The sequence below is a fragment of the Macaca fascicularis genome, chromosome 5 (assembly GCF_037993035.2).
Source record: "Macaca fascicularis isolate 582-1 chromosome 5, T2T-MFA8v1.1".
Classification (NCBI taxonomy): domain Eukaryota; kingdom Metazoa; phylum Chordata; class Mammalia; order Primates; family Cercopithecidae; genus Macaca; species Macaca fascicularis.
In genome coordinates, this window is record NC_088379.1 from 63,150,114 (window position 1) to 63,172,724 (window position 22,611).

The window sequence follows — 22,611 nt, forward strand, 5'->3', positions numbered from 1 at the left end:
CATTAAAGGGCACCAATTTTTCTTCAGTTAATAATGTGAAAAGATTATATTGATATGGTTCAATTCCTAGGAGCCTCAGTTCTTCAGGGATGGCCTACATGACTGGTATCATCACTTACAAAAGTCTCCTGACCTTGATGGAACTTAGGTTGAGAAATAAAGTTTATATATTTTTACCTTTTAATTCCATTTCCCAAGATCTTTTTGAAGTCCCCTTGAATAGTAAGTATACACAGGAGGCAATTTTTTCACTGTTTGTCTGTCACATAAAAAGTTATTTCATGTTTTTCTGATTTCATTATTTCCTGGGCCCCAGAGATGCTTTTACCCAATTTTAGCTCCTTCACCACTGTATAGATCTCTCCTTCTAAGATTATTATGTGGAAATTTCTACTTTTGCTCTTTATTCTATATTACCTTCCCTTCCTCAAGCCTAGTTCCCGCTCTAATTATTCCCATGAGAAGTTCCTTAAGGATACTCAAAGTGAAATCCTCATGATTTGAAAAAGATATACAGAAGCAAATCCATATTGTGGAAAATTCTGTTAAAGGGGACTTCAGGGTTGGAGAGGGATTATTATACTATTTTATTAAAATTATTATTTAGCAGAAATCCAAGAAACATATATTTTTGTTAAGACATCAAAATAGGCCGGGCGCGGTGGCTCAAGCCTGTAATCCCAGCACTTTGGGAGGCCGAGACGGGCGGATCACGGAGTCAGGAGATCGAGACCATCCTGGTTAATACGGTGAAACCCCGTCTCTACTAAAAAGTACAAAATACTAGCCTGGCGAGGTGGCGGGCGCCTGTAGTCCCAGCTACACAGGAGGCTGAGGCAGGAGAATGGCATAAACCCGGGAGGCGGAGCTTGCAGTGAGCTGAGATCCGGCCACTGCACTCCAGCCTGGGCGACAGAGCGAGACTCCGTCTCAAAAAAAAAAAAAAAAAAAAAACAAACACAAAACAAAACAAAACAAACAAACAAAAAAAGACATCAAAATAATCTTACTTAAAAAATTATTAAAAGGGAAACAGGGTCCCTATGATTATTAAAATCCCCCTTTCCAAATGAAATCAAGTTAGAGAAAGTATCCTAGAGGCCGACCCAGAATCAAGCTTTCATCTGTTCACACAATTACTGGTTTGCTATCCATATACTTAAGGACACAGTCACTAAATATGTGATCTGTAAAGGAAAACTGACAGGCCTATCAAGGTAGCCTCTAAAATTTAAACTGAAATTAAGTAAAAGAACAAGGGAATAGCAAATATTACCATCTTGGATTCTGGCTTCTGGGAACCCCTTCCTGGGATGCTCCTGTCGTTTTGTAATCTTCTTTCTTTTTCCTGTTTTAGTTCTAACTCAAGCTGGTTCCTGAGTAAGTTGGAGAGGAAAAGGATGAAAAATTGGAATTCTATACAGACATATTCTCTAAAGAATGCCAAGCCCTTGTTTTAAAGTGCAGTAATTAAAAATGGGTAAGGGCTTGTTGTCAGAGAGACAGGTTTTTAAATGATAATGTTGCCACTTCTAAGCTTAACTATGTGAATCTGGACATATTTAACATCTCTAATCTCTACTTTTTTTTGAGACGGAGTCTTGTTCTGTCCCCCAGGCTGGAGTGCAGTGGCATGATCTCCGGTCACTGTAACCTCCGTTTTCCAGGTTCAAGCAATTCTTCTGCCTCAGCCTCCTGAGTAGCTGGGATTACCGGCACCCACCACCATGTCTGGCGAATTTTTGTATTTTTAGTAGAGATGGGGTTTCACCATCTTGGCCAGGCTGGTCTGGAACTCCTGACCTCAGGTGATACACCTGCCTTGGCCTCCCAAAGTGCTGGGATTACAGACAGGAGCCACTGCGCCCAGCCTTAAGCTCTACTTTAATCTGAAAGTGGAGGCAATAATATCGCTAATAGGGTTGATATGAAGATATTATAAGAGTTTGCATGTGAAGTGCTTTGTAAAGTATCTGGCACACAGTAAGAATTCAGGAAATATTATATATTATTATTAGTGTTATTTTGGCTAATAATTACTATTTATCTGGGATCTTGGGCTCTAAGTTTCTAATTCTTTGATCACAAAGCATGTTGATCGGATTTGGGGAATGTTGAAGTACGTGAAGCTTTCTGAATTCCAATTCCAGAGAAGGGACATTGCAAAGACAGAGCCAACCTGGCTGTAAGTCATGAGACCCCTCTTCTTGCTGTCTACCCTAAGAATTACCCATGACCACCCTGTCGGCTCAAGCTGCCCCCTCTTCACCGCTGCCTGGTGAGCTCCTCGACTTCCAGCTGCAGACTGTTGATCTTGTCTCCAAAGTCCTGTTTGAAGAGCCGGTTGTCCAACTCAGCAGACTGGCGGCTTCGCTCAGCCTGGCGCAATCTGGATGTGAGCCACATGAACTTGTGATAAAAAACAAAAGCCATGGTGGGGAGAAAGACCAAGTTCACAACACAACATAAAATAACCCAAGGAAGAATGCACAGAGAGACAGAGAGAGGAAAAAAACTTCGCAGGACACAGGCAAAGAAATTATGAGGGGGGGAAGATGGAAAAGAAACAAATTCTAAAGAAAAGTAAGATGAAGGTGAACCAGGCAGAGGAAAAGCTGATTTTCCATTTTTTTTTTTATTCTAGTACTACAGTTTACAGCCATTAGATGATAAACAATAAAACATCACTTTTTAGAAAATCCATATCCAAAGCCAACCTCAAGTACACAGTAATTTAAGTTAAATCCACTTTTTAAAAAAATTTCCTAATAGGTTTGGTACTTAATTTTTCTGTTTTACACACATAACTGGAACTTGTAAACGGGCAACTACCTTCTTATATGTGGAATTATAGTTTTTTCTTGTCCTTTCCCCCAAACCACATATATTAAATCATGGGACATTATATATCAACCCTCACCCAGGCTTTGGGTTATTCCATAAGGAAAAGCCTTTGTCAGAATTTGGCTGTCTCCTTCCTTTCCCATTCCCACAAAAGATGTGTGACTAAGTGGACAAAGAACTCAGCACTGGGCCTGTTTAAGACTCTGACCATATTCTCTAGAAGATTCTGATGGATGTTTTCTTCTAAATGTCTTATAACTTTGCACCTATACAGAAGCATGTTTTAGAAGGTAAAACACTTGGGGCTTTATATAATAGAATTTAGAAGCATGCTATGTGTAGGTTTTAGAAAGTTTAATTTTGGTATTTGATCACTCCTTCCAAATGCTCATAGAAAAGGCAACCCATCACCACAAAAGGATGATGAAGAGAAGAATGTAGTAGGAGCTTTGTTTATATAGGTGCAAATTATAAGAAATAAAATAAGTTCAAGAGCACAGGATCTTCCACTTCCATGAAGTTGGTTTAAACATATGTTCTTTGACTTGATTTTGGTTCAAGTCCAATCTGTGCAGGGACCTATATAAGCACACATGGAATCCATCGTACACTCTTAATTCTGGTTTTGCCAAGAAAAAGATAAAGAATTTTAAGAGCTGGAAGCGAAGGGGTTATCTGTGTCCCCACCTAAGCAGCTGAAATGCTGCAAAGCATACCAGAAGGAAAAAAAAAAGAGAGAAAAAAACCCAAAATTTTGTCAGGACCTTTTGAAGGAATGAAGGCTTATGTAAAGCCCATCTCTTCAAATCAAAAATCATCTTAAAAATTAAAGTATTTATAGGATTATTTACAATGTTAAAGCCTAGAGAGGGTTAGTCTGTGGTCACTTATAAATAGAAGCCCTGCTAATATTGCTTGTGGATATCTACTGGGAATCTGTATTTTTGTACTAAATAATAATAAAGAATGTAAGTTTATCATTTATTTCCTATTCTGAAATGTTTTTCTAATAATTCAATTATTAGCTTCCCAGAACCTTTAGCAAACCTCCATCTGAACAAAAAGTAACAGAAACTTTTAAGTAAATGTTTCCAGGTAAGAAATGACAGGCCAGGCAGAATATCAACATTCATGTCTATACCCTGTCCTTTTTATTCCAATAAGAAAAGCAGGATATGAAAAATGGGTACTGCATCATTTTTTTAATACGAGAGGAGTGTTTCTATTAGAATCATTCTCTCTGAACTGCCTAAGTAGGAAGCAGAACTGCAGGAAAATGGCAGAGGTAGAAGATGACAAACATAAGGAGGGTTTCCCCAAGTGTCCACATTATTATGTTATCATAAGTTACCTAATTACTAACTTCATCTCTATATATTTTAAAGAAATATAAGGATGCTGTTTTTTCTTTTTTTTCTTTTTCAAAAGTCACTAAGGCAAAAAAAGTTGCAAGCAATCTTGGTTACTGAGAATAGAAGTGTAGTGAAAGTGAAATACTAAGTACTATCCTTGTCTTGGGGATTAAACCTACATAACAAAAGTGAAAAGGGGTCATGGTCTAAGAGACACAGAACTATTTTAGAAGAGTCTGAGTTCATGTGGTAGTTACCTCTAGTTCATTACACTGCAATGGCAGAACAGGCTTGCAGATACAGACATGAACAATGCACCGAGAATCTGATATTATCAACGATTGGGTTGTAAAGGCATCATTAATATATGTACAGAGCTTCAATTCCCTAGGCTTTTTCAAAAAAGTGGTATTTTTATTTATTGGTCAACTCAGAAATAATTTCTCAAAGTTTACTCAGCTTTTAGTTAGGAACTTATACCAATTTTTCTAACCCTGGGGAGAAAACAATATGAAAAACACCCAACCTACATCTCCAAATGGTTTTTTAAAAGTCCAACAAATTCAAAGTCAACTTTTTGGTGACATTTTAGAGAGAATCAGAGCTTAAATGTAATAGCTTTCAGATTTCTTCCTTTTACAATGAAGTTGTGATATCAGACTTGCAACGTGCCAACTGAAAAATGCCTAATGATGTTTTGGGATCAGTTTATTTGCTGCACTATTTAAGGTCTTTGCCTGTTTCACCAAATCCTTTTCACTAAATAAAATAAAAATGACAATGAAGTGAAAGGGGAATGAGAAAATGGATAAACAGGAAACACAAAAATAGCAAGAGAATAGGTCAGCTTAATATTCAAAGAGATGTCATTTTTTCTTTCTGTTTGCTTTAAATTCCAAGTCAAAGCATCATTGAAAATGAATTTGATACATTTCACTTCAAAAGCACAATTTATGAACAGTAAAATCATTTTGTTAAATCATAAACATATAACTATGTATGAGCAAGTATATAACCGTCTTTCCTAGGTAAGACTGATACATTTTTATTTGGCTATATAAGAGGTTTCAGGCTTATTTACAAATTTGCCATTAAGTTTTGAGTAAACATTAATATGCATTGCTGTTCAGGACGACCCTTACTAGTTAAGAATCATCTGAATATAAGAAGTCACCCATTAATCCATTCATTCATATATCTACTGAATGAATGCTTATATATTCAAAGCACTGTGACAGATCTAATGAGGGAACTCAAAAGATTAGTTAACTAATCTCAGGGAGCTTACGCTCGCATCGGAGGACACATATATAAAGGGTTAAAAGGTAAAGTAGACAGTGAGAAGAGCCATAAACAGTATAGATAAATATGAATATGAAGCTATGGGAATTCCCAGAAAGACAGATCATTTCTAGCTGCAAAGAGGTATCAGAGGAAACTTTGGGGAGGTGGCATTTGAGCCTAAACTTAAAAATGAAGAATAAGGAAGTGGGAAGAATTAGGACATTTCTAATTGGTGGAACTATTGGGAAAGAAATGAATGAGAAAACTGGGAAGTACGTCCAGGGACCAGTAGTTTAGTTTTGCTCAAGTGCAAGAAGGGTGACGAACAGGTGTTGAAGGCAGACACATCAAATGACCTTGGGTGCCATGCCACATTCAATCTTGAAGACTCAGCCATTTCTCTTGGCTGCTGAGCTGCCAGACAGAAAATGGTGGTTTCATACAAACAGAGAAAGAGAGTAGCATAGGAAGAAGATGTGCTTTGGGCAGACTACATTGTAGATACTGGTGAAAGATAGCTGCCCAAAGGATGAAAACTCAAGACTGGTCTCCAGATGAAGGTAAAAGCTGGGGAAACACACTGGAGGTGACAGTGGAAGCTACAGAACTACCCAGGAGAAAGAAAAGGGAGATAAAGAGAAAAGGGTTAAAGAAGGGAAAGATCCAGAATAGATCCTTGGAGGACACCTATCTCTCACTGCCTCTGTATACCCCAGCATCCAAGTATTCAAATACTTTAGTGATGAACAATAAAATCACAGAATTACATACATATATTTAAGAGTCCTTTCATGCTTTTAAGTATCCTTCCCCTAACACATGATTCTGATAAGGGTTAAGAGTTCTGATGTTCAAAACAGTCATCAAAGGCTGACCTTTCCTTTTTTTTTTTTTTTAAGGCTAGTCAAGTAACTGACATTTCCTAAAAACATTTCAGTCACACTTTAGAAAACACACATAATATTTAATTGGCTTTTTTTCTACCAGAATGTCTTATGCTAATTTGGAAGAATTTCATATATTTTCTATTTGCAAAGGTACAGCACATTCTCTTCACTATCAGCACTGACAACCCAAAGTGTTTCATTAAAGAACCAGGACTTTTACCTTTGTTCAAGTTGTTTAATGGTAGCAGCCATCTGATTAGTCTTCTCTTCCAAGCGACTGTTTAGTTCACTTTTCTGTTTTACTCCTAAGTCTGAACTCTGTTATGGAAAATAATGATAAACAACCTGTATAACATAAATCCTAAAATTACAACCACACATGCCTTTTGAATCTAATGGTAAGTGGGAAAACAGAAATGTTCATATATTTCGATATCAGTTAATCCTCAAATGGAAATAAAAGCAATTTATCTAAAGTTAGTACTGTTATTTGCAGTGTTATCACAGTAATAGTTCATCAATGTATCACTTTCCAGTGTAAAAGCTAATAGAATATGTAACTCAGCTGGCATAGTAGACTGCAGAATAGAAATTATACTATAGGATAAAAGAGACCCTCACCCTCTATTATAATGTGAAAAGTGGTCATGGTTTTCTATAACAGCCATACAGGATCCCATGACGGTCTGATTCTGAAAGTAGTTTATTGGCAGTTAGCATTAAAATGAGATGTGATTCTTTCTTCTTGTAATTAAAGTGTGATTCTGGAGGATAAGATGGGAGAAGAGGAGCCCCAGGATTTTAGAAAGCCAGTGAGTCTATTCCTCATACTTCCCCTACCTGCAACTTAAAGGCAAGTTCGTGCTTGAGAGCTCTGAGGTCATCCAGCTGCTGCCGAAGAGATACCAGGGCATCCTGCTTCTCACAGACATCCTTCTCCAGCATCTTCATAGCCAATTCCATCTCCTGCCTCATGCTGATCTGCATCTCCAGCTCTTTTTCAACATCCTGTCCCCAAAGGTAAGTAAATTGCTTACACTCTGTTTCTTCAACTAAGTACAAACCATAATATTTCACAGGAAAAAGTATACCAAAACTCTCAGGTCGAATATTCTAGCAAAACAGCTTAAGCTACCATTCATTTTCAGAAACATTAACAATAATTAATTGATAATGAACAATAATTAGAATACACAATAACATTTGCCCAATAATGTACAAATCTGAAAAACCTGCTAAGCCAAAGGTAGTGCTATTTAATATGTCTAAAATATACACATATTTGAGACACTTTATTAGACCTTAAGACAACTGATGGTCATATCTTACTATAGAAATATACATACAGGATTACAGTAGTCAGCACAAAATGAAGCAGTTGCAATCCTCCTAAATGTGAATGTTGTTGATATATTCAAGAGCCCAGGGAACCCAGAGGACCATCTGGGTCCCTGGGGTAACATCGCAATTACTGAGGATGACTAGTATGGTTAAGAGGCTAACAGAATTTTTTTTTTTTTTTTTTTGAGATGAAGTCTAGCTCTGTCGCCCAGGCTGGAGTGCACTGGCTCGATCTTGGCTCACTGCAACCTCCACCTCCCGGGTTCAAGCGATTCTTCTGCCTCAGCCTCCTGAGTAGCTGGGACTATGGGTGTGCACCACCACACTCGGCTAATTTTTTGTATTTTTAGTAGAGACGGGGTTTCACCATGTTGATCAGGCTGGTCTCAAATTCCTGACCTCGTAATCCGCCTGCCTCAGCCTCCCAAAGTGCTGGGATTACAGGCGTGAGCCACTGGGCTCAGCCGCTAACAGAATTTTTAGTTCACTTAACATGATGCCTCTTTTTGTCTCAACCATTATTACTGCAACATTATTTGAGTGACCAAAGACACAAAGACATGAGGATCTTCTGCATCTGCCTTGTGCCTTGGGCTCACCTAGGACCTCGCCTGCTTTCTCAGTTTCCTTCCTTTTTAACAAACATTTGTCTTACTGTGATAAAAAGATATGAATTTTTTTTTTTTTTTTTTTTTTTTGAGACAAAGTCTCGCTCTGTTGCCCAGGCTGGAGTGCAGTGGCCGGATCTCAGCTCACTGCAAGCTCCGTGTCCCGGGTTTAGGCCATTCTCTTTCCTCAGCCTCCCGAGTAGCCGGGACTACAGGCGCCCGCCACCTCGCCCGGCTAGTTTTTTTGTATTTTTTAGTAGAGACAGGGTTTCACCGTGTTAGCCAGGATGGTCTCGATCTCCTGACCTCGTGATCCGCCCGTCTCGGCATCCCAAAGTGCTGGGATTACAGGCTTGAGCCACCGTGCCCAGCCAGGATATGAGAAATTTTAAGATTTTTATTATGTGCCACTTCACTGAGATTCTCATTTTACATGATTAGCATTATAGAAAACGAATCATACCCCTTCTTAAAATGCTGACATATATTATTCCTGCGACCTTTCTTATGAAAAGTATTACATTTTCAGATCTCAGTCACAAACACATAGAAGGCAAACGCTAAGTATTTTAAGGATGTTAAAATAATACCACTTTGCTTTCAAAAAATCTGAAATTCTAGCCAGGTGCAATGGCTCACACCTGTAATCCCAGCACTTTGGAAGTCTGAGGTGGGTGGATCACAAGGTCAGGAGTTTGAGACAAGCCTGGCCAATGTGGTGAAACCCCGTCTCTACTAAAAATATAAAAATGAGCTGGGTGTGGTGGCAGGCGCCTGTAATCCCAGCTATTTAGGAGCTGAGGCAGGAGAATCTCTTGAACCCGGGAGGTGGAGGTTGCAGTGAGCTGAGATTGCACCACTACACTCCAGCCTGGGCAACAGAGCAAGACTCCATCTCAAAAAAAAAAAAAAAAATCTAAAATTCTGTTATATTCTGTCAATTTGTAACATATATATATTTTTGAGACAGGGTCTCCCTCTGTCACACAGGCTGGAGTGTAGTGGTGCAATCTCAGCTCACTGCAGCCTTAACTTCCTTGGGCTCAGGTGATCTCCCTCCTCAGCTTCCCAAGTAACTGGGAATACAGGCATGCACCACCAAGCATGGTTAATTTTGTAATTTTTGTAGAGATAGGGTCTCCCTATGTTGCCCAGGCTGGTCTCAAACTCCTGAGGTCAAGCGATCCTCCCAAAATGCTGGGATTACAGGTGTGAGCCCTGGCCCTTGGCCTGTAATAATTTTTTAGTACAAGTTAAGTCACTCCTTACTTTCAGGCTCCTCCTTATTCTTAAAGACTTTCTGGGGAGTTCCTTGTGTTTGTTACACTATCTAAACTCCAGGAAGAGTTAATATGTGAAAACCAGGGGTTATTAATATAATAACACTAGCACCTGGAGAAAATCCAGTACAGGAACAGTATCCCTTATTATAAATTCTTTTTTAAAAAAGTATGATTGACACATAGTAATTTATGGTGTAGAACATGATGTTTCGATAATATAAAAATTGTGTAATGACCAAATCAGAGAAACAAACGTATCTATCATCTTAAACATTTATCATTTCTTTATGATGAGAATATTCAAAAGTCTCTTTTCTTCCCAGCATAAAGAAAAGACGAATATTTAAGGTGATGGGTATCTCGAGAACACTGATTTGGTCTTTACAAATTACATGAGTATATTAAATTATGTACCCTGGAACTATGTATATCTATTATGCATCAATAAAAACAACAACAACAACAACAAACCTTTCTTCTAACTATTTTAAAATGTATATTAATATTAACTCTAGTCACCACACACTATGCAACAGAGGACCAGAACTTATTCCTCCTATCTAACTATAGCTTTGTACCTGTTGACCAATCTCTTACTATCCCCTGCTTCCTCTCCCCCTAGTAACCACCACCTTACTCTCTACTTTTATGAGAACGTTTTAGATTCCACATGAGTGTTATCATATGGCATTTCTCTTTCTGTGTTTAGCTTATTACACTTCACATAACGTCCTCCAGGTTCACCCATGTTGCCACAAATGACAGGATTTCATTCTTTTTTATCGCTGAATAGCATCACATTGTGTTTATGTACCATGCTTTCTTTATCCATTCACGTGTTGATGAACACTTAGGTTGATGCCATATCTTGGCTACTGTGAATAATGCTGCAATAAACATAGAAGTGCAGATTCTCTTTGACATACTGATTTCATTTTCTTTGGATATATACCCAGTAGTGGGATTGCTGGATCATATGCTAGACTGATTTTTAATTAATTAATTTTTTTATTTTTTGAGACAGAGTCTGGCTCTGTCACCCAGGATGGAGTGCAGGGATACAATCTTGGCTCACTGCAGCCTCTGCCTCCCAGGTTCAAGCAATTCTCCTGCCTCAGCCTCCCAAGTACCTGGGATTACAGGTGCATACCACTATGCCTGGCTTTTTTTTTTTTTTTTTTTTTTTTTTTTGTATTTTTAGTAGAGACAGGGTTTCACCATGCTGGTCATGCTGGTCTCGAACTCCTGACCTCATGTGATCCATCTGCCCGGCCTCCCAAAGTGCTGGGATTACAGGTGTTAGCCACTGTGTCTGGCCCGATTTTTAATTTTTTAAGACAACCTTCATACTGTTTTACATAGTAGCTATACTAATTTATATTTTCACCAGCAGCGTGTAAAGGTTCTCTTTCTCTACATCCTTGTCAACACTTATCTTTCAATTTGATAGTTGCCATTCTGATTAGAGTGAGGTGATATACTCTCTATCTATATATTTATATGTATTTTTTTTAATTTCTAAAAAATCTTAAGACTAATACTGGATGATAAGTTTTCCATTTATATCTAAGACCATAATACATCAGAAATAACAGCTAAAAATTATTAAAATAGAGTAATCCTACATTAACGATTCTTTGTAAAGAAAAGAGGAGCCACCACTCCAAGAATCTTTGCAGGGATGAGGACTTAGGTAGGATTGAGACTGCATAGTTTAAAAAAGTAGGTTCTGTATACTTAATATTGTTGTAATACAAACTACAAAAGCAAAAAAATAAAAATTAACAAAATCTTATTGTTGAGAATACTCAGAAAAAGATTGAGATGTGGTTTAAAAAGAGATAAACCATTTTATAGGATCTATAGTTTTTTAGAACACTATTGATATTTCTAATCTTTGTATGATAAAACGTGTAAGTGGGCAGTTACCTTTTAATATATTCCTGAACTATTAGAAATTAAGCAAAGTTTACCAATCGTAATTGTGTCTCTTCTTTTAAATGCTTTCTTGCTTCACTTAGTGCTTGCCCTTCTGCAGTTCTGTCTTGCTTGGGACCCTTGAAAAGATAAATAACATTGTACATATTTAAGGATTTGATCTATACAGAATTAATAGACACTAACACTGCTACTTAGTAAGAAAAAAAGATCATACTGAAGCAGGTATAATAATGAACAAACACAACAAAGAAATTGAAGAAGTCTAGTATATTTTTAAAGGTTAAGCTGAATTGGGGGTTTCCTGACACTTTATTTAAAATCCTAAAATAGGTTACCAAACCAGATGGTAGAAGTTTTAAAAATCAGCCTCTTCAAAATAAGAGTTGGGTTATAGGTTTTTCTTTTTTCTTTCTTGAGATGGAGTCTCACTCTGTCGCCTAGGCTGGAGTGCAGAGGCTCAATCTTTGCTCACTGCAACCTCCACCTCCTGGGTTCAAGTGATTCTCCTGTCTCAGCTTCCCGAGTAGCTGGGATTACAGGCATGTGCCACCACACCTGGCTAATTTTTGTATTTTTGGTAGAGACGAGGTTTCACTATGTTGGCCAGGCTGGTCTCGAACTCCCGACCTCAAGTGATCTGCCCTCCTTGGCCTCCCAAAGTGCTGGGATTACAGGTGTGAGCCACTGCACCCAGCCCAGGGGCTATAGGTTTAAATGTTAATACATTCAATCGCCAGAGAATTCACAACTCGTATCTTCAACTATCCAGCGAGATCACAGATAAAAACAAGCAGGTCATAAAAAAATTATTCTGAGCAGTCATGAAGTCCATGCATTAAAGTCGATCACTTTACTCATGGAAAACTGCTTTTGTCCCCTCGCAGAGCCTAGTAACTCTTTAAGAACAATTTTAATAACTATGGATTTGAATTCCTAGGGACAGTAGATTAGAAGCATGAAGATAAAAGGAAGTAGAGAGATCATCCTAGAGATAACAACACTAAGCATCAATAAAAAGTAAGAGATGCTAGTGAATACAAAAAAGATAGGGAAAAAAACCATCCACAGAAATCAGGGAATATTTAAGTGTAGGTGTCAGAAGCTCTATCAATTTCAATAGCCTCCTAAAGTGGCACTATTATAATTTAGCAGAGAATTGTCAATGTTGGTAATTATGATCCTCAGTCATCATAAAGGGCTAAATGTATTAAATTATGTCTTAATTAAGAAGGCTCGGATTGTACAAAACATAAAGGTTTACAAAATTCTAATCAGACATGTATAAAAAGTATGGTGCTTTAAGGAATTAAGTTATCTAGAAAATGACATGTATAAAAAGTTTGGTGCTTTAAGGAATTAAGTTATCTAGAAAATACATTTATTTATATGGTAGCTCTTTCCCAGTGATATATAAATGAGGTGTCACTTCTTATAAAACAGTAACATGGTGTAAAAGTAATAGTATATTTAACATAACAAATTGTTAAATACTGTATGAATCATTAGTACATAAAAACAAGAAACGGAATTAGACTGTTTTGTGAAGTCTCTAAACAGATGTAGGTGGCTGTGAAGTCAAGAAGCATCTTGTAGGAAAAGGCGCATAACCCTCCCACAACCTTCATCACATATGCATGGAGTCTAAATAAAAAGTGTACTTGATACAGGCCAGCTGATTAAAATAGTCCTTTAGAGACTCACTCCCCTTTACCACTAACAAGTTGACATGCTCTCAATGAATATTTTATAAACCCAGTAAGATTAACCTTCCGATTGGATTCCAGTATGTAGGAACTTTCCTCTTTAACTCGTTCCATTTCTTCTTGTAAGGTAATGATCCTGTTGTTTGCAACTGCAAGCTGTGGATAAAATTTTAAAAATAATTCTTTATGTTTTTAAAATTAACATAGTATAAGATAATTCACAATCTGCTAGGATGTAATTCTCGGGCTTGGATATTCTTAGAAAGCAAGCAAGCTATAACCCAATAAAAATGTTATTATAGGAACTCAAGATAAATATTTTTCTTTCTTTATTTTTCTAAGACAGGGCCTCGCTCTATTGCCCAGCCTGGAGTGCAGTGGCATGATCTCGGGTCACTGTAACCTCTGCCTCCTGGGTTCAAGTGATTCTCATGCCTTAGCCTCCCAAGTAGCTGGAACTACAGGCATGTACCACCATGCCCAGCCAATTTTTGTATTTTTAGTAGAGACAAGGTTTCACCATGTTGGCCAGGCTGGTGTTGAACTTCTGGCTTCAAGAGATCTGCCCACCTCGGCCTCCCAAATGCTAGGATTATAGGCGTGAGCCACTGCACCTTAAGATGATCTCAAGGGTGTTCTTATAGATATACACATATTTAGTAAGAAAAAAATATATTTATTAAGAACATCTATTTCTAAAATGTTTAATAAAGGGGTCCTGTCACACCATGGAACCCATGTGACAAACCCTCTATAAGATCTTTTATAGATGATTTCTTAAAAGATTAAAGACATGAACTCCAAAGTTCTCATGCTAAAAATCCCATTAAGCATTGAGGAGATTTTTCATTTCAACACCTAAAAAGATCAGGTAATGTTATTAGCAGTAAGCTGCTATGGGGAAACATTTATATCTCTTTCTTAGAAGGAAAAAGTAAGGTGGAAACACTTTTTCCTTCTCTGCATCTACTAAACTCCCAGAGAATGTGAAGGTGCCTGCAGGAGGCTGGGAGGAATAACCAAGCAGGCTCCTCTCAGCCAGGCTAGTCTCCTTCTCAATTCTTGTCTCCTCACTAGCAATAGGTTCAGGCTCTATTCAGTTCCTGTACTAACATGGTAAGCACAGAGCAGCTCACGCTTTCTGGGGGCAGGCCTGAAAACCCAGTTCTCTCTCAGATCCTGTGGCCTAAAAATGTACAAGAAACCAATTCTGGGCAAGTAGGTCTCCTCTCTAGATCCAAGTATGCCCTCAGGCAGGTTGTTCCAAACACAGGTTGTTCTCTTAAATCTCTTAGATTTAAGAGAAACTATTGGGCAACCTGATTATGGCTGCAGATCACAGGAGGTTTTCCAATTCAGCTTTACCAAAAATGAAGTAGACATTTATTTATCTCCCTATCTATTTATTTATTTATTTGAGACAGGGTCTCCCTCTGTTGCCCAGGTTGGAGTGTGGTGGCACAATCTTGGCTACTGCAGCATTGGTCTCCTGGGCTCAAGCAATCCTCCCACCTCAGCATCCCGAGTAGCTGGGACTACAGTGTGCACCACAACACCCGGCTAATTTTTTTGGTGTAGAGATGGGGTCTCACTATGTTTCCCAGGCTAACCTTGAACTCTTGGCCTCAAATGATCCTCCTGCCTTGGCTTCCAAAGGGCTGGGATTACAGGTGTGAGTCACCATGCACGGCCTGAAGTGGATATTTATATCTGCATCTGCTTAATTCGTCTTAGTCTGTCATTCAGATTCAAAACCCAGGAGGGGAAAAGAGGGCTGCTATCTTTCTGACTGGCCTTTTTTTTTTTTTGAGATGGGGTTTCGCCATGTTGCCCAGGCTGGTCTTGGAATCCTGGCCTCAAGCGATCCACCCACCTTGACGTCCCAAAGTGCTGGGATTACAGGCGCGAGCCACCGTGCCTGGCCTTACTGGCTCTCTTAAACCCAAAACGGAAATGAGAAAAGGCAGAACTAATCCCATCTGCTTTCTTACAGCATATTTTCTTTAAGAAAGTAAGTGTTGTTGGTAAAATAAATAAGTAAATGAATAAATAGTATTAATTTAACTCTAAGGAAGACAAGTCTTATGACTGAGAGAATAAAATTAACAACTATATTTATTGAGTGCTTATGATGTGTTAGGTGCTGTTCTAAGCCCTAATAATGTATTAAATCATTTCATTCACACAGCAATCTCACAAAATGTTATTATTGCTATTTCCATGTTACAGATAAGTAAATCAAGGAATAGAAGCTTAAGTAATTGGCCCAGGATTAGAAGACTAGCAAGTGGCTGGGTGCGGTGGCTCATGCCTGTAATCCCAGCAGTTTGGGAGGCCGAGGTGGGTGGATCACCAGAGGTCGGGAGCTCAAGACCAGCCTGGCCAACCTGGTGAAACCCTGTTTCTACAAAAATACAAAAATTAGCCCGCTGTGGTGGTGCATGCCTGTGGTCCCGGCTACTCGGGAGGCTAAGGCAGGAGAATTGCTTGAACCAGGAGGCGGAGATTAAAGTGAGCCGAGATGGCGCCGCTGCACTCCAACCTGGGTGACATAGCAATACTCCATCTCAAAAAAAAAAAAAATCAAAAACCAAAAAAACAAAAAACAAAAAACAAAAACAAAACAAAAAACCCCCAAAAAACTAGCAAGTGCCAAAGCCAGGACATGAACCCAAGTAGCCTAACTGTACAGAGCATGCTTAATTGCTATGCTGTACAGATTCAACAAAGTAGCAACAGAGTAACAGTAAAAAGTCTGCGCTGAACATTCCAAAAGTCTATATGATAAGATTCTAAGGACCATAAGCACAAATTAAAGTTTTAAGATTTATAAAATTTAAAAATTTTTGTCCAGAAGTGAAGGCCACAGAGCTGAGTAACAAAAAAGGTATTTTAAAACTATAATAATGAAAATGTTCATTCTAAAGAGAAACCGATTAAAAGCATCTTCCTGACTAGTGCTTCAATTTTATTTTATTTAAACTAAATTCATCCCATGGGGTGTAAGGGCATCATTACAATTAAAAATAAAGAAGGTGGGCCAGGCACAGTGGCTATGCCTATAATTCTGGCACTTTGGAAAGTCGAGGCAGGCGGGTTGCTTGAGCTCAGCAGTTCAGGACCAGCCTGGGCAACATGGCAAGACCCCCTCTCTACTAAAAATAGCCAGGTGTGGTGGTGCATGCCTGTGATCCCAGCTACTTGGGAGGCTGAAGGTGGGAGATCACTTGAGCCTGAGGGGCAGGGGTTGCAGTGAGCCATTGTGCCACTGCACTACAGCCTGGACAACAGAGTGAGGCCCTATTTCAGGAAAAAAAAAAAAAAAAAAAAGAAAAAGAAATAAAGAAGGTAAACTCTTTGCCATCTGGACAATGTTATTTAGTATTTTTCTTTTTTTTTTTTTGAAATTTCAAATTAGTTTATTAAAATGTTACATCATTGTGCAGGGAAAAAAAAATCATTCTATATGAATCATTTTTTTCTGACAGCAACTAGTTTAGTGAGGTTTGTGTTAAAAAATTTGGTTTCTCAATAGTAGTAAGCGCAAATCAAGTGCTCAATACCTACATGTGGCTAGCTTGCAACAGTATTAGTCAATACAGTAGAGTATTTTTCATAAAAACATATAATGCTATTTAAAGAAAAAATATCTGTAGCTAAGGCTTTGGCAAGTTAAGGAAAAAAATCTTTTTATTAGAAGTAAAACATGAGGTTATTTTTCTGTTCTTATTTTAGGGACTTTTCTAAGAGTTTTCATATTCTTATCTGATCTTCAGAGTTAATTGTGAGGCTGAAAAGGAAGTATATTGTAAACACTCATTTTCCAGTGACGGAACTGAGTCCCTTGGAGGTCAAGTGACTGACTTACTCAGGAGCACATGAGTTACATAAGCATGATTTGTAGCCAGGGATTACAGATCTTCTGACCAGTACTCTTTACCTTATCTATGTAACTGTTCCAGGAAGAAAACAAGGACAAAGGGAGTGGGGAGTTTGCCAATTTGGAACATAAATCAATGTCTGGCACATATAAATATTTGTCTAGCTCTTGCACATAAACAGTGTGTGAAATGTTCACTGAATGAATAAATGATGAATATGCTATATGCTAAACATTTAGTCTAAGCTAGCCCAGACAAAACATGCACACAAAAGAAACCAAGATACACCATCAGCCAGGCAACATGCCCCTACACAGTCTAATTGGGTAAATGAGATCCCGCAATAAGCCAACTGGCCATTCTAGTCAGAATAAGCAGTTATGGGCCGGGCGCGGTGGCTCACGCCTGTAATCCCAGCACTTTGGGAGGCTGAGGCGGGTGGATCACTTGAGGTCAGGAGTTCAAGACCAGCCTGACCAACATGGAGAAACCCTGTCTCTACTAGAAAAATACAAAATTAGCAGGGGTGGTGGCACATGCCTGTAATCCCAGCTACTCGGGAGGCTGAGGCAGGAAAATCGCTTGCACCCAGGAGACGGAGGTTGCGCTGAGCTAAGATCGTGCCATTGCACTCCAGCCTGGGCAACAAGAGCGAAACTCCGTCTCAAAAAAAAAAAAAGAAAGAAAAGAAAAAAGAATAAGGAGTTACGTACTACAGTTGATATTCTTTGAAAAGTCAAGTTCTTTCTTTCCAAGGTTACATAAAAATTATTAGTTCTACTAATGCATATTAAATTCTATAAGTCAATCAAAGAATTTCCAAAACTTACCTCCTCTGTCAGTTTAGTGTTGGATTTTTCTAATGCATCTACTTTTGCCTGAAGGTTGTTTACAGTAGCACTATAAAGAGAAAAAAAAATATCACTTTTGAAAAACAGACAATACCCTGTACCTTCCTTTTTAAACGCTTCACACTTATCCTTCACTGTCTAATGTTCACAATTTTAAATTTTATTTTATTATTACTTTTTTAGATGGAGTCTTGTCGTGTCGCCGAAACTGGAGTGCAGTGGTGCGAGACTACAGGCATGCACAACCAAATCCAGCTAATTTTTATATTTTTTGGTGGAGATGGGGTTTCACCCTGTTGCCCAGGCAGGTCTCAAACTGCTGACCTCAAGTGACCCACCTGCCTTGGCCTCCCAGAGTGCTGGGATTACAGGCATGAGCCACTGCGCCAGGCCTTAATGCTCACAAATCTTGACCTCTAAGCTTACAAAAGGCGTTATCAGCTTTAACTGCTGTATCTTTGGCATTTGAGTTTTAATTCAATAAGTATTTATTCAATGAAATAAAAGAGTTCATTCCCTACAGAGTAAACTTTAAGGTTTATCTACATATGATAATAACAGGCTATAAGAATTAAATGCTTACATGCACCAAACCGTCTTCTAAATTATGTTATTTGCGTTATTGCGTTTATTCCTTTCAACAACCCTTTATGTTAGGTATTCTCATTTACAGATAAAGAAACTAAGGCATAGAAAGAGCAAATAATAGTGCCATTGTTTATATTTCATTGTGAACTGTAACCATGTCTTTGCTTGGCTAACATCTCCATAGTTCATTAAAGTCATTATATTAGTTCTTGGTCTCCAGAGAAAATATACTTAAATTGTTTTGAATTTGCTAGGTGGAACCAAGACTACTTAAAACTTTACTGATAGTATAATCACAAGTTTTACTTAAATTAAAAATGTCTATTTTTCATAAGAGAACTACAAACAAGATAATAATTAATGAATATATTATTATTCAAAATTATTCAGTAGTCTTAACATAATAAGAACATCAAAGTACTTGAGAATACCAATAGCTTTTGGATAGCTCTCCTCAGGCGAGAGGAAACTGTTTTATGTTCTGGAAAGTTCTGAAAATACAGTGGTCCACTCTTATCTATAGTTTTGCTTTCTGTGGTTTCAGTTACCTGCACTCAGCTGTGGTTCAAAAATAGGTAAGAATAGTACAATAAGCTACTATTCTCCCTCTGGGACTTTCTTGGGCAAAGCTGGGCATGTATTTTTTTCTTACATGTAAATAAGGATTTTGATAGACTCATGTATAAACATTTTGTTTAAATCCCAGATAAGATATCCAAATCTGATATGTGCTCTCTATGAAACAAACAATAGAGGGAAGTCTGAGTATGTTCAAAAAACACACATAAATAAGGATTATCCAGTAAGGATTATCCAGTAAGGATTTTTATTTCTCCTAAGATAAAAAAAAAACAAACCGTGAACATATATATAACACTGAATTGTCATAAGGACAGTGGCCCTTAGAAAATCTTTTGGAAATAATGATTTCTCAATGCACAAAATCTTGAAACTGGTATTTCTAATGCTTTCTTTCTCGTTCCTTCTCTTTCTTTAATTTTTGTTTTGTTTTGTTTTGAGATGGAGTCTTGCTCTGTGGCCCAGGCTGGAGTGCAGTGGCGCGATGTCGGCTCACTGCAGGCTCCGCCTCCAGGGTTCACGCCACTCTCCTGCCTCAGCCTCCTGAATAGCTGGGACTACAGGCGCCTGCCACCGCGCCCGGCTAAACTTTTTGTTATTTTCAGTAGAGACGGAGTTTCACCATGTTAGCCAGGATGGTCTGGATCTCCTGACCTCGTGATCCACCCGCCTGGGCCTCCCAAAGTGCTGGAATTACAGGCGTGAGCCACCATGCCCGGCCTCTTTAATTTTTAATTAAACTTTAATGTTTTGTTCACTGTGCTCAGACATAGAATAGCCATAGTCATTTAAGGACAATAATAAATATAAATACAGAAAACTGAAGGGGGAAAAAAACCTGAGAAAACTAGGAAGAAGTTCAATGAAAAGGAAATAAAAGGATGTGCTGATTTTGAGGCAGACACTACATTCATATTACTTTTATTATAATCTATTGTTAAAATTGTTTTATTTTATTATTGTTGCTAATCTCCTGCCTTGCCTAATTTATAAATTAAACTTAAACATAGGTATATATGTATAGGAAAAAACATAGTATATACAGGGTTTGGTACTATCTGTGGTTTCAGATATCCTTTGGCGGTCTTAGAATGTATCCCCTCCACATAAGCGGGAACTACTGTACTTTGTGACTACTTGGTGAATTAACTGCAATAATGGCAAAGAAATTTAATTTATATATTAAATTAATGCTATTAATTCAATGTACAAATGAGAAATGCAGGGAAGCAAAGTATGTATCTTTTTTTTTTTTTTTTTTTTTTTCAGGCAGGGTCTGGCTCTGTAACCCAAGCTGGGGTGTAATGGCAAGACCAGGGTTCACTGCAGCCTCAACTTCCCAGGCTCAAGTGATCCCTGCACCTCAGCCCCACAAGTAGCTGGGATTACAAGCGCACACCCAGCTAGTTTTATTGAATTTTTTAATAGAGACAAGGTCTTGTTATGTTACCCTAGCTCGTCTTGAACTTCTGAGCTCAAGCAATCCTCCCGCCTTGGCCTCCCAAAGTGTTGGGACTACAGGTTTTGAGCCACCACACCTGGATGATATGATTAATTTAAAGGTACTAATGTAACGAGTGGTTTACACAAGATCAGCCGTGAAATATGCAGCTACATCTACTCAACTGAAAAAGCCACCCATTTCAACTGTATGTCACATATTTAAAAATTCTTAACTGAATGTATTTATGTATTTAATCGCTAGAGTTATAATTACGTACATAATATTATATACTGTTATTTTATATTATATATAACATTATATACTGCCTTTCACTAAAGGTCACCAAAACTGTTAAATGCCCTTTATTTATCTAGTGCCTAACTCAGTGCCTGGCAAGCAGGAATTCTACAAATATTTGTTGAACGTTGTCTGAATTTAATCTCACTGCTCATCATCTTACTCTTCCCTTCTCCTTCAACAATTCCCCAGTAAAGTAATACATTTATTCATTATTTACTTTAAATGTCTGTTCAGTTCTTCTACATAGTTCTTCTGGTCCAGAATTGCAGTAATCTGACCGTCTCTGGGGGAAGGGGAAGAAAACAGAAATAAACTAAATAACATAAGAAATACCAAGATCCCAACCCCACCTCACCCCATCTTTTCATAAAACATGAGAAAAAAATTGTGGCACAGATACACTGAACCATAAGACAGATTTGATGTAAAACCCTATTGACATATTAACAAGAGTCAGGAGTTTAAAAATGACAAAACCCCACACTAATAAAGCTCTTGTTGTAGCTTACAAACCTTAGTATTAATAATTTAGGTCACAGGTATGATGTTGCAATCTATTAGACGCATTTAAAGGATAAAATTTTCTTGTTAATAGGTTTTTCAGCTTCAGTAGTAGTACTTAATAGTAACAATTTCCAATCGTCATAGGACTTGAATTAAGCTCACTCTGATGTAATATAGCTGTTCTCAATGTCTAAATATTTGTCTGTAAGTGCTATTTAACATTTAAAGTGAATGGTTAAAAAGGCTTTCATAAAGATCAAATGTTTATTATATATATTACATATATTTAATATTATATATTATGTATATTTAATATTTTATATTTAATATTTCATATATATTATATATATGGATTTTTTTTTTTTTTTTTTTTAAGACAGAGTCCCATTCTGTCACCCAGGCTGGAGTGCAATGGTGTGATCTCGGCTCACTGCAACCTCCGCCTTCTGAGTTCAAGTGATTCTCCCGCCTCAGCCTCCCAAATAGCTGGGATTACAGGCACCTGCCATCATGCCTGGCTCATTTTCTTTTTTATATTATTGTAGAGATGGGGTTTCACCATGTTTCCCGGGCTGGTCTCAAACTCCTGATCTCAGGTGATCTGGCTGCCCTGGCCTCCGAAAGTGCTGGGATTACAGGCATGAGCCACCATACCTGGCCCAAATGTTTATTATTACATGAAAAAAAAAAACTGGATAAAGGAGGTTGGCAACTACAACCAACTAATCTATAGTGACAAAAGATAAACAGCCAGATTTTTCAGCTGACAGATAAAATTAAGGCCCCAAACTTATACAACTACCAAAAGAACAGTGAGACAATCTTAGCTCTGTGTCAAAAATCAAAAACATCAGACTAATTATGCTTTCAATGGCTACACTTATAAAGAGAATAGCTGTGCTTCTGATCTCTAATTACTAAGTACCCTAATGAATATTTTAAAACTGTTTAACATAATTTTAGATTTACAAGAAGAGGTATAAAGGCAGTACAGAGTTCCCACGTACCTTCACTCAGTTTCCCCTAATGTCAACATTTTACATAACCTCACGGTGCATATTTCATATTGCCAATTTAAAGCAAACTGAGAATGCAACTCCTCTGGTCAAAATGACCATGTTTTTAAACCCTACTATAAGACATAGAGAATTGGAATCCTTTAGAAAATTATTATTTTCTTTGCCCCTGAACCACATAGCAGGAAAATCATTAAACAAACAA

The 22,611-nt window shown here is 37.9% G+C and overlaps 1 protein-coding gene across 32 annotated transcripts in view; it reads right to left on the minus strand.

Annotated features, from left to right (window-relative positions):
• The window catches only part of RUFY3 (RUN and FYVE domain containing 3), a 103,300-nt gene that overhangs the window by 13,339 nt on the left and 67,350 nt on the right, over positions 1 to 22,611 (minus strand). For 17 of the 32 annotated variants that reach the window (XR_010586861.2, XR_012434884.1, XR_012434883.1 and 14 more), the window contains 8 exons: positions 21,104 to 21,169; positions 17,955 to 18,024; positions 13,307 to 13,399; positions 11,573 to 11,656; positions 7,208 to 7,375; positions 6,588 to 6,685; positions 2,270 to 2,389; positions 1,277 to 1,376 (listed from right to left, as the gene is read on the minus strand). Coding sequence is in view for 21 of the 32 variants with exons in the window: in XM_065545109.1 (XP_065401181.1) it covers positions 1,277 to 1,376; positions 2,270 to 2,389; positions 6,588 to 6,685; positions 7,208 to 7,375; positions 11,573 to 11,656; positions 13,307 to 13,399; positions 17,955 to 18,024; positions 21,104 to 21,169 (799 nt within the window). In the remaining 11 variants the exon portion in view is untranslated. Of the gene's footprint in view, positions 1 to 1,276; positions 1,377 to 2,101; positions 2,410 to 2,616; positions 4,956 to 6,587; positions 6,686 to 7,207; positions 7,376 to 11,572; positions 11,657 to 13,306; positions 13,400 to 17,954; positions 18,025 to 21,103; positions 21,170 to 22,611 lie in introns of those variants that run through there. The other 15 variants (XR_012434890.1, XR_012434886.1, XR_012434885.1 and 12 more) reach the window with 5 other exon arrangements.